General features: G+C 40.3%; 1 protein-coding gene across 1 annotated transcript in view; it reads left to right on the forward strand.

Moving 5' to 3' along the window:
* The first annotated feature begins 5,445 nt into the window (after positions 1 to 5,445).
* LOC127623620 (CLOCK-interacting pacemaker-like) overlaps positions 5,446 to 15,000 on the forward strand; it is a 10,421-nt gene continuing 866 nt past the window's right edge. The window contains exons 1-4 of the mRNA XM_052098032.1: positions 5,446 to 5,528; positions 6,330 to 6,458; positions 6,539 to 6,702; positions 14,281 to 15,000. The exon at positions 14,281 to 15,000 is cut by the window's right edge and continues 866 nt beyond it. Coding sequence (XP_051953992.1) covers positions 5,513 to 5,528; positions 6,330 to 6,458; positions 6,539 to 6,702; positions 14,281 to 15,000 — 1,029 coding nt within the window. The 5' untranslated portion in view covers positions 5,446 to 5,512. The remainder of the gene's footprint in view (positions 5,529 to 6,329; positions 6,459 to 6,538; positions 6,703 to 14,280) is intronic.

The raw sequence follows: 15,000 nt of genomic DNA on the forward strand, positions 1-15,000 counted from the left end.
TTAGCATTTCACTAGGTGATGCTAGCATGTGTTAGCAATATGTTAACACGTTTTTAGCATGTTTTAGCACTTGGTTAAGCGATGTTAACATGTGTTGGCAAGCACCACTAACTACTATTTTAATTAACATCAGCAAAAGGAGGCGGAACGGTAAACGCAGGAGGAGAAGAAGAGGCCGGAAATGACGCAATAAAGCCGCTGACTGTGTCCGGTAAATCTCTTCTGCACTCTACTGTTGGTCACCAGTAACACACTGAACTGAGACCGGAGCTGAACCACTAATCAGAGCACTCATTTCAACCAGCATGGGACATTTACCACTATAAAGGGGTCAATGGAAAGGAGGCGAGAACCGGCTTGACGATATAAATAATAGTTTTAATTATAAACTTAAAAGACAACATGAACACACACATGACGGACATGTCCGTAAACGATCTCTCTCTCCCGCACAATCCTCCGCAGTCGGCCTTTAACCCTCACGGAGGCATACTATGGGACCGGGTGTGTAGGATCACGACCCTGCCACATTCCTCCCTCATTCTCTCAGGCAGGGGAGCCCCGGCATGACGTACACCCCCCCCCCCTCTTTCTTTCCCTGGGGGAGGGCGTGCCATAAGCCCCGTCTGCCGGCAGGTCATCCCTGTCTACCTTTTTTTTTAAACACAAAAATTTAAACGAGAGGGAAAAGGCCAACGCAGAGCGGCAGTGAGAGAGAGAGAGAGAGAGAGAGAGAGAGAGACGAAAAAAATACCTACTCGCCAGTTCTCCGATACGCCGCAGCTTGTTCCTCGGCCACTCCTCCACCCTCTATCGGACGACAGCCGCGCCTCTCCGGGCGGATCAGAGGCAGTCCTCCAGCCCCTGGCGTAACTTCATAAAGTGAATCAAGCGTTTAAGCATTTTGTGATCATGAGAAACAAACTCAGTCAAGTGTGTCCAAACATTTGTCTAATACATTTACATTTACATGTATGCATTTGGCAGACGCTTTTATCCAAAGTATCCAAAGACTAGTAGTGCACATTTCACTGCATTTCCTAGAACATAATCCCAAGCAACGAATGAATATGGAGAATTTAACGGATCTCAGAAGAAAATATTAACACAGATAATATCCGTCATCATCCACGATAGTCAATAAAATAGCCTCTGGTTCATTCAATATTATTCAGAAGGTTGCTGGTTCGATCCCCGCAGTCACCACCATTGTGTCCTTGAGTAAGACACTTAACTCCAGGTTGCTCCGGGGGGATTGTCCCTGTAATAAGTGCTCTGTATAATACATTGGTACTCAGAAGGTTGCTGGTTCGATCCCCACAGTCACCACCATTGTGTCCTTGAGTAAGACACTTAACTCCAGGTTGCTCCGGGGGGATTGTCCCTGTAATAAGTGCTCTGTAAGTCACTTTGGATAAAAGCATCTGCCAAATGCATAAATGTATCCCGAGTCACATTAACCAGCTCTGACTGGGGGACCCCGAGGCGTTCCCAGGCCAGTGTGGAGATGTAATCTCTCCACCTAATCCTGGGTCTTCCCCGAGGCCTCCTCCCAGCTGGACGTGCCTGAAACACCTCCCTAGGGAGGCGCCCAGGGGGCATCCTTACCAGATGCCCAAACCACCTCAACTGACTAATTTTGACGCAAAGGAGCAGCGGCTCTACTCCGAGCTCCTCATGGATGACTGAGCTCCTCACCCTATCTCTAAGGGAGAAGCCCGCCACCCTTCTGAGGAAGCCCATTTCGGCCGCTTGTACTCGTGACCTAGTTCTTTGGGTCATGACCCAGTCCTCATGACCATAGGTGAGGGTAGGAACGAAAACTGACCGGTAGATCGAGAGCTTTGCCTTCCGGCTCTTTTTTCGTGACAACGGTGCGATAGAGCGAGTGCAATACCACCCCCGCTGCCCCGATTCTCCGGCCAACCTCCCGCTCCATTGTCCCCTCACTCGTGAACAAGACCCCGAGGTACTTGAACTCCTTCACTTGGGGCAATACCTCATCCCCAATAAAATTATTTTTATTAAAAAAATAAGACACAAATACTCTTAAAAAAAAGATTTTTTTGGTTGTTGTTAATATGATATTTGAATTGTGCATTTGTTGTCTGTGTGTTCTGCAGATGTGATGATCAATAGGACAAAGAGAAAGTGGCGTTCATTCTCCTTTATCGTCCATCACTCAAGCACTTCTGGACATTATATGTGTCACCCTCACCTGATCAGACCGTACACCTGCCGGGACTGAACCCGTGTGGATGGGCCGCCCGCAGCTGTGGCATTCACTTCATGTGTCAGGCTTTATATTGACATGACTATGATGGAACGTCTCCATGGAGATCTGATGTGTTGAACACACAGTGCAACACGTCACTCCTGTGAGGTGGATCAGTCACACATTTATAAATGGGGCTGTTTGGAAGCAATGAGGCTTCTTGCAGTTTTCGGAATGTAGAAAAGTGAGCAGATGTCAAATATCTCGAGAGCTGCTCATGAGCTATTCACAATGTTACTTAAATTAAACAGTCTAGCTCATTACAGTTGGTTACGTTGTAATTAAATTATAAAACGCTTGTATAACTGGGCCAATTCTGTTCGGCAGTACCTTTAAATCCTGTAACCGTGAATCTGCTTGTGTTGTAATTATCAGAATTATTTATATTTTCCAAGAACACAATGTTGTCAGCAAAAATTTTTTATACATATTAGAAAACAAAATTAGACGAACGAGGACTAGAAAAAGGTTCAAATAAAGAAACGCTTTGAATCTTCTTTAAATTGCTTGTTTTGTTTTATTGTAGATGTTTTTGCATATCAATCGGAACATGACAAAATGATAAAAACATCAGCTCAAACCAATTAAATGTGCTTATTTAATTAATAAAAAAAACTAAAGTGGTTTCATGTTTGTCCAGTATATTAAGACATATGATGAGGACATGAAAATGTACTGCAACAGTAGGAATGACCCAGTTACACATTACAAAATGTTTCTGACTGTTGATTTACTTTTTAATAAAATAATTTTAAATAACTATTTATTTCGTTTGTCTTCTAAACATGAACAATGAACGTAAACAAGGCGACCACAACAGCGAGATGGATTTTGTAACTTTTCAAACTGCAGAGTGATGCTGCAGCCAACCAATCAGAACACTGATTTCAGCCGCGAGGGGATATTTCCAACCAATCATAAGTTCCGTGTCAGAAAAGGAGGCGGGACATTTCTAGCGGTACTGAAATGCGGATATGCGAGCAGTTCGAGACATAAAATGCCTGTAAATAGCCGATATTTCTCTATATGAAAATATTAACATATTAATTCAAGCAAACCATTTATGCAATGAAACTGTTAAGAATATTGACTGCACTGACTGCGCCTGTGCTGGATTTTGATGTTATTTGCAGATGATGGGTAGTGAAGTGTACGGAATTGTCCAGTGCCTTTTACTACTGACATAAGTATCAGGATTAATTTATATTTCTTAGTTGGATTTAAATATCCCACTTAATGGAGGAAAAGCACATCATGGTAGCTACAAAAAAAATAAAAAAAAGCACTTATGTACAAGGGTGTAGCTATAGGTCGGTCTAACTTGTCCCATGCCCACCCAGAATATTAACGATTATTCTCTGACTTTGAAAATTCTAATATCTGAAAATCTGTTCTTTTTTAATGTATTTATTTATTTGTATCCCCTTTTCTCCCAATGTTGGAACGCCCAATTCCTAGTACTTAGCAGGTCCTTGTGGTGGCGCGGTTACTCGCCTCAATCCGGGTGGTGAAGGACAAGTGTCAGTCGCCTCCGTTTCTGAGACCATCAATCCGCGCATCTGATCACGTGACTCGTTGTGCATGACACCGCAGAGACTCACAGCATGTGGAGGCTCATGCTACTCTCCACGATCCACACACAACTCACCACACGCCCCATTGAGAGAACCACTAATCACCACCACGAGGAGGTTACCCCATGTGACTCTACCCTCCCTAGCAACCGGGACAATTTGGTTGCTAAGGAGACCTGACTGGAGTCACTCCGCACGCCCTAATTCAAACTCGTGACTCGAGGTGTGATAGTCAGCGTCAATACTCGCTGAGATACCCAGAAATCTGAAAACCTGTTCTTAAACAAATTTTAACAAATTTGTAAAACTGAGAAAATTAAATAAGATCAAATAAATAAATAAATGGCAATGTGATCTAATTGACTGTCAGTGAAATTACATAGAAACACCATCAGAGTGTTAATCTGCCAGTAAGTGACAAAGCTAACTATAGTTTTGAGGTTGTATGTTTTTTTTGTTTTTTTAGATGAGACGACTGGACAACTCATTTAGTTAAATTAGTATTTGGCATTGTCATGATGTGCACAAAGTCAGACATCTCCCATTAAAGGCATCAAGAAACTGAAAAGGAACAAATGTATCTTTAAGGAGTAGTTCACCAAAAAGGAACATTTTTGAAAAAGCTCTTTGAGGATGGAAGGTGCTCCTACAGGCTGGTAGTGGCAGAACCTGGTGCTGTGTGGAATGATGGGAGGGGTATAGAGCAGCCTATTATCCAACATAGGTGTGAGCATAAAAGAGGTACACCCCCTCTAAAATTTGCCCACCCATTTTTATTGTGGCCCACCCATGTGTTATATTCTGGCTATGCCACTGATTATCAGATTTTAGTTATCTTATAATAACACAAATATAACTGCACATTATTATTTCATACAAAGCTCAACAGTTTATATCGTATTATGCATTTGTTTCATAATTAAGTGTTACCCGTATTACTAGTAGTAATAAATAGAACATATAAAGAAACTTATAAAAATAAATACACATTTTATGCAACAGTGAACTGAATGTAGCGGCATCATGTTGCCTTCAAGTAGTGTTGCATTATTACATAACACAAGTGACTCTGTTGCGGTTGAAACACTATATTCTACTGTACAATATAGTCACGTTTACTGTACATCTGTGATCATTCCAAAAACCAATGCAAATCCAGCGTGGATAGTGACGCAATCCCACTTCCGCACACAGACCCGCCTACTTTGACTAAATAAGGGAAATCCCCTGAGAGAAACAGACAGTGTACTTTTCCGCCCTCTTCAGAGTTTCGACAAGTCCCGCCTCCTGTGCCAGGATTGGCTACGAGGGTGACCCATTGGTCTGTGATTGGACAGTTAAGAAGTCGTTCATGTAGCAGACTGAAACGACGTCATCGCGTCGAGGAAAGTACCGTGTAAATGTAGCGGAAACAACAAACACACGCAAGGTTACAATTTCAACGTACATTTAATTTAAATATTAAGACAATTATTAAAGATATACATGTCTGAATAAAATCATTGTTTACATTGACAATGTGTAGAGCAGTGATGTTGGGGGCGGGGTTTCTCGGAAGGTGGGCGGTCCATAGCTCGTGAGTCTCGCTCAGGTCACGTGTACAGCACCGTGTAATCTGTGAGCGTGTTTTGCGTGACGGAGACGTTCAGATCTGACCGACGTAATGCACCAAGATCAAGGTAAGACGCTACACACGATTATAACTAGTGTTTTTCTTCTGCACAATGTTAAATTATTTGATGAACGATACCGAAATACAGTCTGTTTCTGCCCGAATGACGTCATGGTCACGGCGGCACACATAAGCGGTCATGATCGACTTTTCATAACTTTGTGCGGAACTGTTTGGGTTTAAGTCGATGCATTTTACTCGAGGGTTGGCTGATAACAAGTTTGCATGCTTTTTTGTCCAACTAAACGTCCGTTCTGCTTTTAAGAGCTATGAAACCCTCCGTCGACAGCTTTACTGGAGTGACGGTGCAATGCTAGGCTACATAGCTTAAATAATACACGGCTTGTATTACACATATGTAACTAATATTGACATTATGTTCATGCTGAATAGCCACAGCGGAACTGCTCCCCTCCCCCCTCCCTCCAGTAGTTGTAGTACCAGCATGACGTCAAATAACCCAATATAGATAATGAGCCACACAGAAACTGGTACGTCATAACAGGGCCTGGTGACGTCATTACGTCTTGAAATGGGGGTTTGAAGGCTTTGACGAATAAAGCTTGCATGCTTTTCTAGAATTGAGTGCAAGTTATGCTCAATTGACAGCATTTGTGGCTGTAGTATGACGTATGTAGTATGATGTCATGACTCAACAGCTTTAATGTAAACTTGTAGAATGATAATAGTACCAGTGTGCCATCAGCTAACTCTTTGTGCTTGCTAATGACTCTGACTCACTCTAGATCAGCTGGTCAGGTCATGATTTGGTGATGTAATGGCTTTGGTGTTTTACTCTCTGTTTCAGGCTCAAACGGTGGCGCGAGGATGAGTGCGAAGTTAAAGGACGAAGGACGTTTAAGAGCGATGGACAAATATAAAAGCAAACGGACAGACAAGTCAAAACCAGACTCTGAGAGGGACTCGGGATTCTCAGGTCTGTAGTTGTGATGTTCGGGTTCCCTGTTTGATGATGTGAAGTCAGACGGTGTGTTTGACGTGTGTGTTTCTCGACAGACGGCAGCTCTGAGCATCTGAGTGTGATCGATCAGGCAGACACAGACGATGCGGCGTGTTCTGTGGGTTCTAGATCACGCTCCTCTCCGCTGGCCGCTGTGGTGGGGGGAACGCTGCAGCGTTTGTCACCCATGATCATCATGAACAATGTTGTTCTGAATCAGGTACACTTCAAATGTTCCCTCACTTCAGAATTACCAGATGTGTGACTTACTTTCTGCAGAACACAAATGTAGATTTTTACAATGCAAGTGAATGGTGACTGGAACTTTGAAGCTCAAAAAAGCACATAAAGGCAGCCTAAAAGTACCCCAGACGACTCCAGTGGTTTAATCCATGACTTCAGAAGTGATATGAACATGAGCATAATTAATGAACTTTAATAACTACTGTAGATGTCTGCATAAACATACACACAGTCGGCATACCGTATCAAACGTGTACAAGTATATGCATTAGTGATTGAAGTAACGAGCAAGTCTTACATATTTTTGAAACGGGTATTAAAAAGTATTAAATTGGATGAGCGGACACGTGCAGATACCCTGAGCTATCCAATCAGTTTTGTGTGAGAACAGACCAAAATGTAACTCCTGTTTCACTGTAAATCTTAACCGCAGTCTCCATGGCGATCATGATTTCAAGTAGGGTTGTGCCGATGGACGATATCATCATCCATCGTGATGGCTGACCAACATCACGATGTAGAGCCACCATCGTGATGCCACGCCCCCTTTTGCGAGTCTTGCTAGTGTGACTCACTAATCCTAGTCTCTTCTATAGTTAACCTAAAAACTTTGCAGGGATTGCTCTGTAAATTAAATTGAGAATATAACTAATGCATATATGCTATTTTAAATACTGTAGTATATGCCAGAGACGTGACGTGTTAGTCTGTGAAAATACCGTGTCAGGCAGGCTACACAAATATTGATCTTGACATTGTTAGCTTCTTGTCTTTTTTTACATGTCTTACACTGTACATTTAGATTAAAATATTTTATGTTGTAGGCTACAAGAAAATAGCCTTTATTAATTCATTATTAGTAGTTGTAGTGTCTCAGAACATCTTGCTCATTGTCACATAGCTCTTGTATACACTGAAGCGGCAGTTTAAGATAAACCCAGACCAGCGAACCTCAAATCACTTTTGTCTGGTTAATACTTTTAAAGAAACATTTTCTTAGCCATAAATCCATAATGTCAAATCAAATGAAAGAAACAAGGTGAATATGAATAACACACATTTATTAAAACATAGAAGAACAACAAATGAAACGGGAACAACACTCAGACCGAAACTCGGCATTAACATTTCACTTATAATTAGCAGCACAATTAACTTCAGCACAGGCTACAAAATAAATGATGTTATTGAAATATTGTAAAGTGGTCATATGAACTACACAAATGAACGTTTAAAAAATAATATGCAAAATCGAATAGCTCCGCAACGGATGGCGAAACATGCGTAAAGAAGTCTAATATCTTTCACCATAGACCATGTTTAAATTTCGATGTTTCTGGCCAGAAATACCAACATATTCACTTTATCTGGTTTTAATAAGCTGCGGATTGGAGTAACTACACTACCCGCTGTGCTGAAGACCCGCTCTGATGGAGTACTGGTAGCACACAGATATTTCCATGCTAATCTTGCCATGAACGGAAACCTTTTGTCGTTCGTTTATACCAAGTCAGCGGGTCCTCTTCCCCATCAATGGCCATTTCCTGCAGGTACACGGTCATTTCTGCCTCCACCTTTTGCTCATCAGTGAGTAAAATAACGAAATTATAGTTTTTAAGTGGAAAATAGTATTTATGTAAAGAGATATATTAAAATAAAAAGTGCACAACTCTTCTTAAGTGAAAGCTAAAATAAAAATGCTTCACGTGTCGTGCAACCTACTGATAAAGCGCCGACGAGTCATTAGTTGGGTTAGTAAAATAAGGAAATTATAATTTTTCATATAATTTTTGAAAATTATATGAAATTATATAATACCGCCCCGCCCCACCGATGATATCATCGTCCATCGCGATGTTTTACTGTCAACATCGTCAACTGCCAATTTAGGGGACATCGCCCAACCCTAATTTCAAGCTCTATTACACTTCCTAGCATCACTTGCGTCAAGCACGAGGAAGTGTAATCGAACATGATCGTGCTGAGACACTGCAATGGCAAGATGTAGTGATAAAAGTCACCCAAAACTGACTGGATTAAACCACTGGAGTTGTGTGGATTACTTTTATGCTGCCTTTATGTGCTTTTTGGAGCTTCAAAGTTCTGGTCAGCATTCACTTGCATTGTATGGACCTACAGAGCTGAAATATTCTTCTAAAAATCTTTGTTTGTGTTCTGCTGAAGAAAGAAAGTCACACATCTGGTACGGCATGAGGGTGATGAAATGATGACCGAAGTTTAAGTTTTGGTGAACTGTCCCTTTAAATCTATAATGTTTATAATAGATATCATTACTAGTGAGAAACACATATTAGTCGTTCACTACTATTTAGGGTTATGTTTGTGTCTCTCAAACTTTATATTGTAGATAATTTCAGCTATTTATTATTTTAGACTGTAGACCTCATCATTTATTTACATTTTCTATCCATCTCTCTCTCTTTGTGTAATTATCTATCTGTATCTCGATCTGTCTGTCTATCTATATGTCTGTCTGTTTGTCTATCTGTCTCAGTCTTTCTGTCTGTCTGAACTATCTGTCTGTTTGTCTCTATTTGTCTGTCTGTCTGAACTTTATGTCTCTCTCTCTCTCTCTCTCTCTCTCTCTATATATATATATATATACACTGATCAGCCACAGCATTAAAACCACCAGGGGGACATAAACAATATTAGGCAGGTGGTTTTAATGTTGTGGCTGATGGGTATATGCCTGCATACCTGTCTATCTGTGTCACCATCTGTTTGTCTATCTATCTCTGTCTGTCTGTTTGTCTGTCTATATATCTGTCTGTCTATCTATATATCTGTCTGTCTGTTTGTCTGTCTTTCACTGTCTGTCTGTCTCTGTTTGTCTATCTATCTCTGTCTGTCTCTATCTTTCTGTCTGTTTGTCTGTCTTTCACCATCTGTCTGTCTGTCTCTGTTTGTCTATCTGTCTGTCTGTTTCTGTTTGTTTATCTATCTGTCTATCTGTCTGTCTGTCTCTGTTTGTCTATCTGTTGCTCTATTTATCTGTCTGTCTATCTAAATATCTGTCTGTCTGTTTCACTATCTATCTGTCTGTTTCTGTTTATCTGTCTGTCTGTCTATCTATATATCTGTCTGTCTATCTATATATCTGTCTGTCTGTAACTGTCTGTCTGTCTGTGTCACTGTCTGTTTGTTTGTCTGTCTATATATCTGTCTGTCTGTCTATCTATATATCTGTCTGTCTGTTTGTCTATCTATATATCTGTCTGTCTATCTATATATCTGTCTGTTTGTCTGTCTATATGTCTGTCTGTCTATCTATATATCTGTCTGTCTGTGTCACTGTCTGTCTGTCTATTTTTCTGTCTGTCTATATGTCTGTCTGTCTATCTATATATCTGTCTGTCTATCTGTATATCTGTCTGTCTGTGTCACTGTCTGTCTGTCTGTTTGTCTGTCTATCTATCTGTCTGTCTGTTTGTCTGTCTATATATCTGTCTGTCTATCTATATATCTGTCTGTCTGTGTCACTGTCTGTTTGTCTGTCTGTCTATATATCTGTGTCACTGTCTGTCTGTCTGTCTGTCTATATATCTGTCTGTCTGTCTGTCTATCTATATATCTGTCTGTCTGTGTCACTGTCTGTCTGTCTGTTTGTCTGTCTGTCTATATATCTGTGTCTCTGTCTGTCTGTCTGTTTGTCTGTCTATATATCTGTCTGTCTGTCTGTCTGTCTATATGTCTGTCTGTCTGTTTGTCTATCTATATATCTGTCTGTCTGTTTATATGTCTGTTTGTCTTGTCTGTCTATATGTCTGTCTGTCTATCTATATATCTGTCTGTCTATCTATATATCTGTCTGTCTGTCACTGTCTGTCTGTCTATATATCTGTCTGTCTGTCTATATATCTGTCTGTCTGTTTATATATCTGTTTGTCTGTCTGTCTATATAATTCAAAAAAAAAAAAAATGCTTTATTGGCATGACTGTACATATTACAATATTGCCAAAGCTTTGAACACATAGATTTATAAAGACATCAAAATAATAAAGTATATAACTTAAATTTAAATGTACAAATTAAATTCATTGTACAACTTAACAGTGTAACAGATTACAATATATGTGAACATCGATACCACAGTGTTTTAACACATATATATATATATACACATACATACACACACACATATACATTACTGAGGGTCACTGTGGTGGACAGTAGGGAAACACACTGAGGTCAGACACACACACACACACATTCACCTGCTATATATGTCTGTCTATATATCTGTCTGTCTATCTATATATCTGTCTGTCTGTTTATATGTCTGTCTGTCTGTCTATCTATATATCTGTTTGTCTGTCTATATATCTGTCTGTCTATCTATATATCTGTCTGTCTGTGTCACTGTCTGTCTGTCTGTTTGTCTGTCTGTCTATATATCTGTGTCACTGTCTGTCTGTCTGTTTGTCTATCTATATATCTGTCTGTCTATCTATATATCTGTCTGTCTGTGTCACTGTCTGTCTGTCTGTTTGTCTGTCTGTCTATATATCTGTGTCACTGTCTGTCTGTCTGTTTGTCTATCTATATATCTGTCTGTCTATCTATATATCTGTCTGTCTGTGTCACTGTCTGTCTGTCTATCTATATATCTGTCTGTCTATCTGTATATCTGTCTGTCTGTGTCACTGTCTGTCTGTTTGTCTGTCTATATATCTGTCTGTCTGTCTATCTATATATCTGTCTGTCTATCTATATATCTGTCTGTCTGTGTCACTGTCTGTCTGTCTGTTTTTCTGTCTGTCTATATGTCTGTCTGTCTATCTATATATCTGTCTGTCTATCTGTATATCTGTCTGTCTGTGTCACTGTCTGTTTGTCTGTCTATATATCTGTCTGTCTATCTGTCTGTCTATATTTCTGTCTGTCTATCTATATATCTGTCTGTCTGTGTCTCTGTCTGTCTGTTTGTCTGTCTATATATCTGTCTGTCTGTCTGTCTATCTATATATCTGTCTGTCTGTTTGTCTGTCTTTCACTGTCTGTCTGTCTCTGTTTGTCTATCTGTCTGTCTGTTTCTGTTTGTTTATCTATCTGTCTATCTGTCTGTCTGTCTCTGTTTGTCTATCTGTTGCTCTATTTATCTGTCTGTCTATCTAAATATCTGTCTGTCTGTTTCACTATCTATCTGTCTGTTTCTGTTTATCTGTCTGTCTGTCTATCTATATATCTGTCTGTCTATCTATATATCTGTCTGTCTATCTATATATCTGTCTGTCTGTAACTGTCTGTCTGTCTGTGTCACTGTCTGTTTGTTTGTCTGTCTATCTATATATCTGTCTGTCTGTTTGTCTATCTATATATCTGTCTGTCTATCTATATATCTGTCTGTTTGTCTGTCTATATGTCTGTTTGTCTATCTATATATCTGTCTGTCTGTGTCACTGTCTGTCTGTCTGTTTTTCTGTCTGTCTATATGTCTGTCTGTCTATCTATATATCTGTCTGTCTATCTGTATATCTGTCTGTCTGTGTCACTGTCTGTCTGTCTGTTTGTCTGTCTATATATCTGTCTGTCTGTTTGTCTGTCTATATATCTGTCTGTCTATCTATATATCTGTCTGTCTGTGTCACTGTCTGTTTGTCTGTCTGTCTATATATCTGTGTCACTGTCTGTCTGTCTGTCTGTCTATATATCTGTCTGTCTATCTATATATCTGTCTGTCTGTGTCACTGTCTGTCTGTCTGTTTGTCTGTCTGTCTATATATCTGTGTCTCTGTCTGTCTGTCTGTCTGTTTGTCTGTCTATATATCTGTCTGTCTGTCTGTCTGTCTATATGTCTGTCTGTCTGTTTGTCTATCTATATATCTGTCTGTCTGTTTATATGTCTGTTTGTCTGTCTGTCTATATGTCTGTCTGTCTATCTATATATCTGTCTGTCTGTCTATCTATATATCTGTCTGTCTGTGTCACTGTCTGTCTGTCTATATATCTGTCTGTCTGTCTATATATCTGTCTGTCTGTCTATATATCTGTCTGTCTGTTTATATATCTGTTTGTCTGTCTGTCTATATATGTGTCTGTCTATCTATATATCTGTCTGTCTGTTTATATGTCTGTCTGTCTGTCTATCTATATATCTGTTTGTCTGTCTATATCTGTCTGTCTATCTATATATCTGTCTGTCTGTGTCACTGTCTGTCTGTCTGTTTGTCTGTCTGTCTATATATCTGTGTCACTGTCTGTCTGTCTGTTTGTCTATCTATATATCTGTCTGTCTATCTATATATCTGTCTGTCTGTTTTTCTGTCTGTCTATATGTCTGTCTGTCTATCTATATATCTGTCTGTCTATCTGTATATCTGTCTGTCTGTGTCACTGTCTGTCTGTTTGTCTGTCTATATATCTGTCTGTCTGTCTGTCTATCTATATATCTGTCTGTCTATCTATATATCTGTCTGTCTGTGTCACTGTCTGTTTGTCTGTCTGTCTGTCTATATATCTGTCTGTCTGTCTGTATATCTGTCTGTCTGTGTCACTGTCTGTCTGTTTTTCTGTCTGTCTATATGTCTGTCTGTCTATCTATATATCTGTCTGTCTATCTGTATATCTGTCTGTCTGTGTCACTGTCTGTCTGTCTGTTTGTCTGTCTATATATCTCTCTGTCTGTTTGTCTGTCTATATATCTGTCTGTCTATATTTCTGTCTATATGTCTGTCTGTCTATCTATATATCTGTCTGTCTGTGTCACTGTCTGTCTGTCTGTTTGTCTATATATCTGTCTGTCTGTCTGTCTGTCTATCTATATATCTGTCTGTCTGTTTGTCTGTCTGTCTATATATCTGTGTCACTGTCTGTCTGTCTGTCTGTTTGTCTGTCTATATATCTGTCTGTCTGTCTGTCTATATATCTGTCTGTCTGTCTGTCTATATATCTGTCTGTCTGTCTGTCTATATATCTGTGTCACTGTCTGTCTGTCTGTCTGTTTGTCTGTCTATATATCTGTCTGTCTGTCTGTCTATATATCTGTCTGTCTGTCTGTCTATATGTCTGTCTGTCTGTCTGTTTGTCTATCTATATATCTGTCTGTCTGTTTATATGTCTGTCTGTCTGTCTATATGTCTGTCTGTCTGTCTATCTATATATCTGTCTGTCTGTCTATCTATATATCTGTCTGTCTGTGTCACTGTCTGTCTGTCTATATATCTGTCTGTCTGTTTATATATCTGTTTGTCTGTCTGTCTATCTATATATCTGTTTGTCTGTCTGTCTATCTATATATCTGACTGTCTGTGTCACTGTCTGTCTATATATCTGTCTGTCTGTTTGTCTGTCTATATATCTGTCTGTCTATCTGTCTGTCTATATTTCTGTCTGTCTGTCTGTCTAGGAAATGTTCGTTTATTTGTGTTTTTTCAGTTTAATTTATTTGTGTGTGTGTGTGTGTGTGTGTGTGAGAGAGTGTGTGTGTGTGATTTTACAATATATTAACTCTATAAATCTTAAAGCTATGAACGTTAACACCAGATACAGTCATCGTTTAATTTCAGTTGTTTATTATTTATTTGTTTACAGTCTAGAGAAACCCCTCCTCTGAAACCGTGGAGCTTCAGTCCAGCTGTTGATGTGGTTCAGCAGCCTCAGGTCGTCTTCCTGCAGCCCGTGGTCCCGCAGAGAACTGCAGCAGCGCTAAATCGACCCCCTTTAAAACGCAGACGACACAAAAAATACCTCCCCATCCTTAAATCTTACCCCAAAATCGCCCCTCACCCTGGAGACAATCCACACAGCAGCAGCTCGGCTTCTAGTTCCAGCTCCGATTCGTCAGTAAAGAGCGACAGTTTGTCCTCGTGTCGCAGTCAGAAAGACAGACGGCACGGCTCGCAGTCCAGCGTCACGTCCGACACCCCAAACGAACCCGGCTCACTTCAGTCGTCAACACGTCCTCCCCACACGTCAGCTGACTCGAATATGCCCGGCTGCCTTACCGATGAAGGGCAAACACACGGGAGACCCGAATCCACAGACAAGCGCTCCGACCCGCCGATGCATAATTCACGTGTCCTTCACGGCGGCCGAGGCGACACGGACAACAAGGTGAAGCGGTTCTGCAACACGTACAACATTCTCAGTAAGTCAGGACTGCTGAACATTACGCTTCGCACGAAAGAGTTAATTCGGCAGAATCGACGGACGCAGACGGAGCTGGAGCGACTGCGCGAGCACACAAACCTCTTCATGGAAGCGCTGCAGACGGGCGACTCGGGGATTTGGGGCAAACTTCAAACGAGTCTG

This window comes from Xyrauchen texanus, chromosome 30 (assembly GCF_025860055.1).
Source record: "Xyrauchen texanus isolate HMW12.3.18 chromosome 30, RBS_HiC_50CHRs, whole genome shotgun sequence".
Taxonomy (NCBI): Eukaryota; Metazoa; Chordata; class Actinopteri; order Cypriniformes; family Catostomidae; genus Xyrauchen; species Xyrauchen texanus.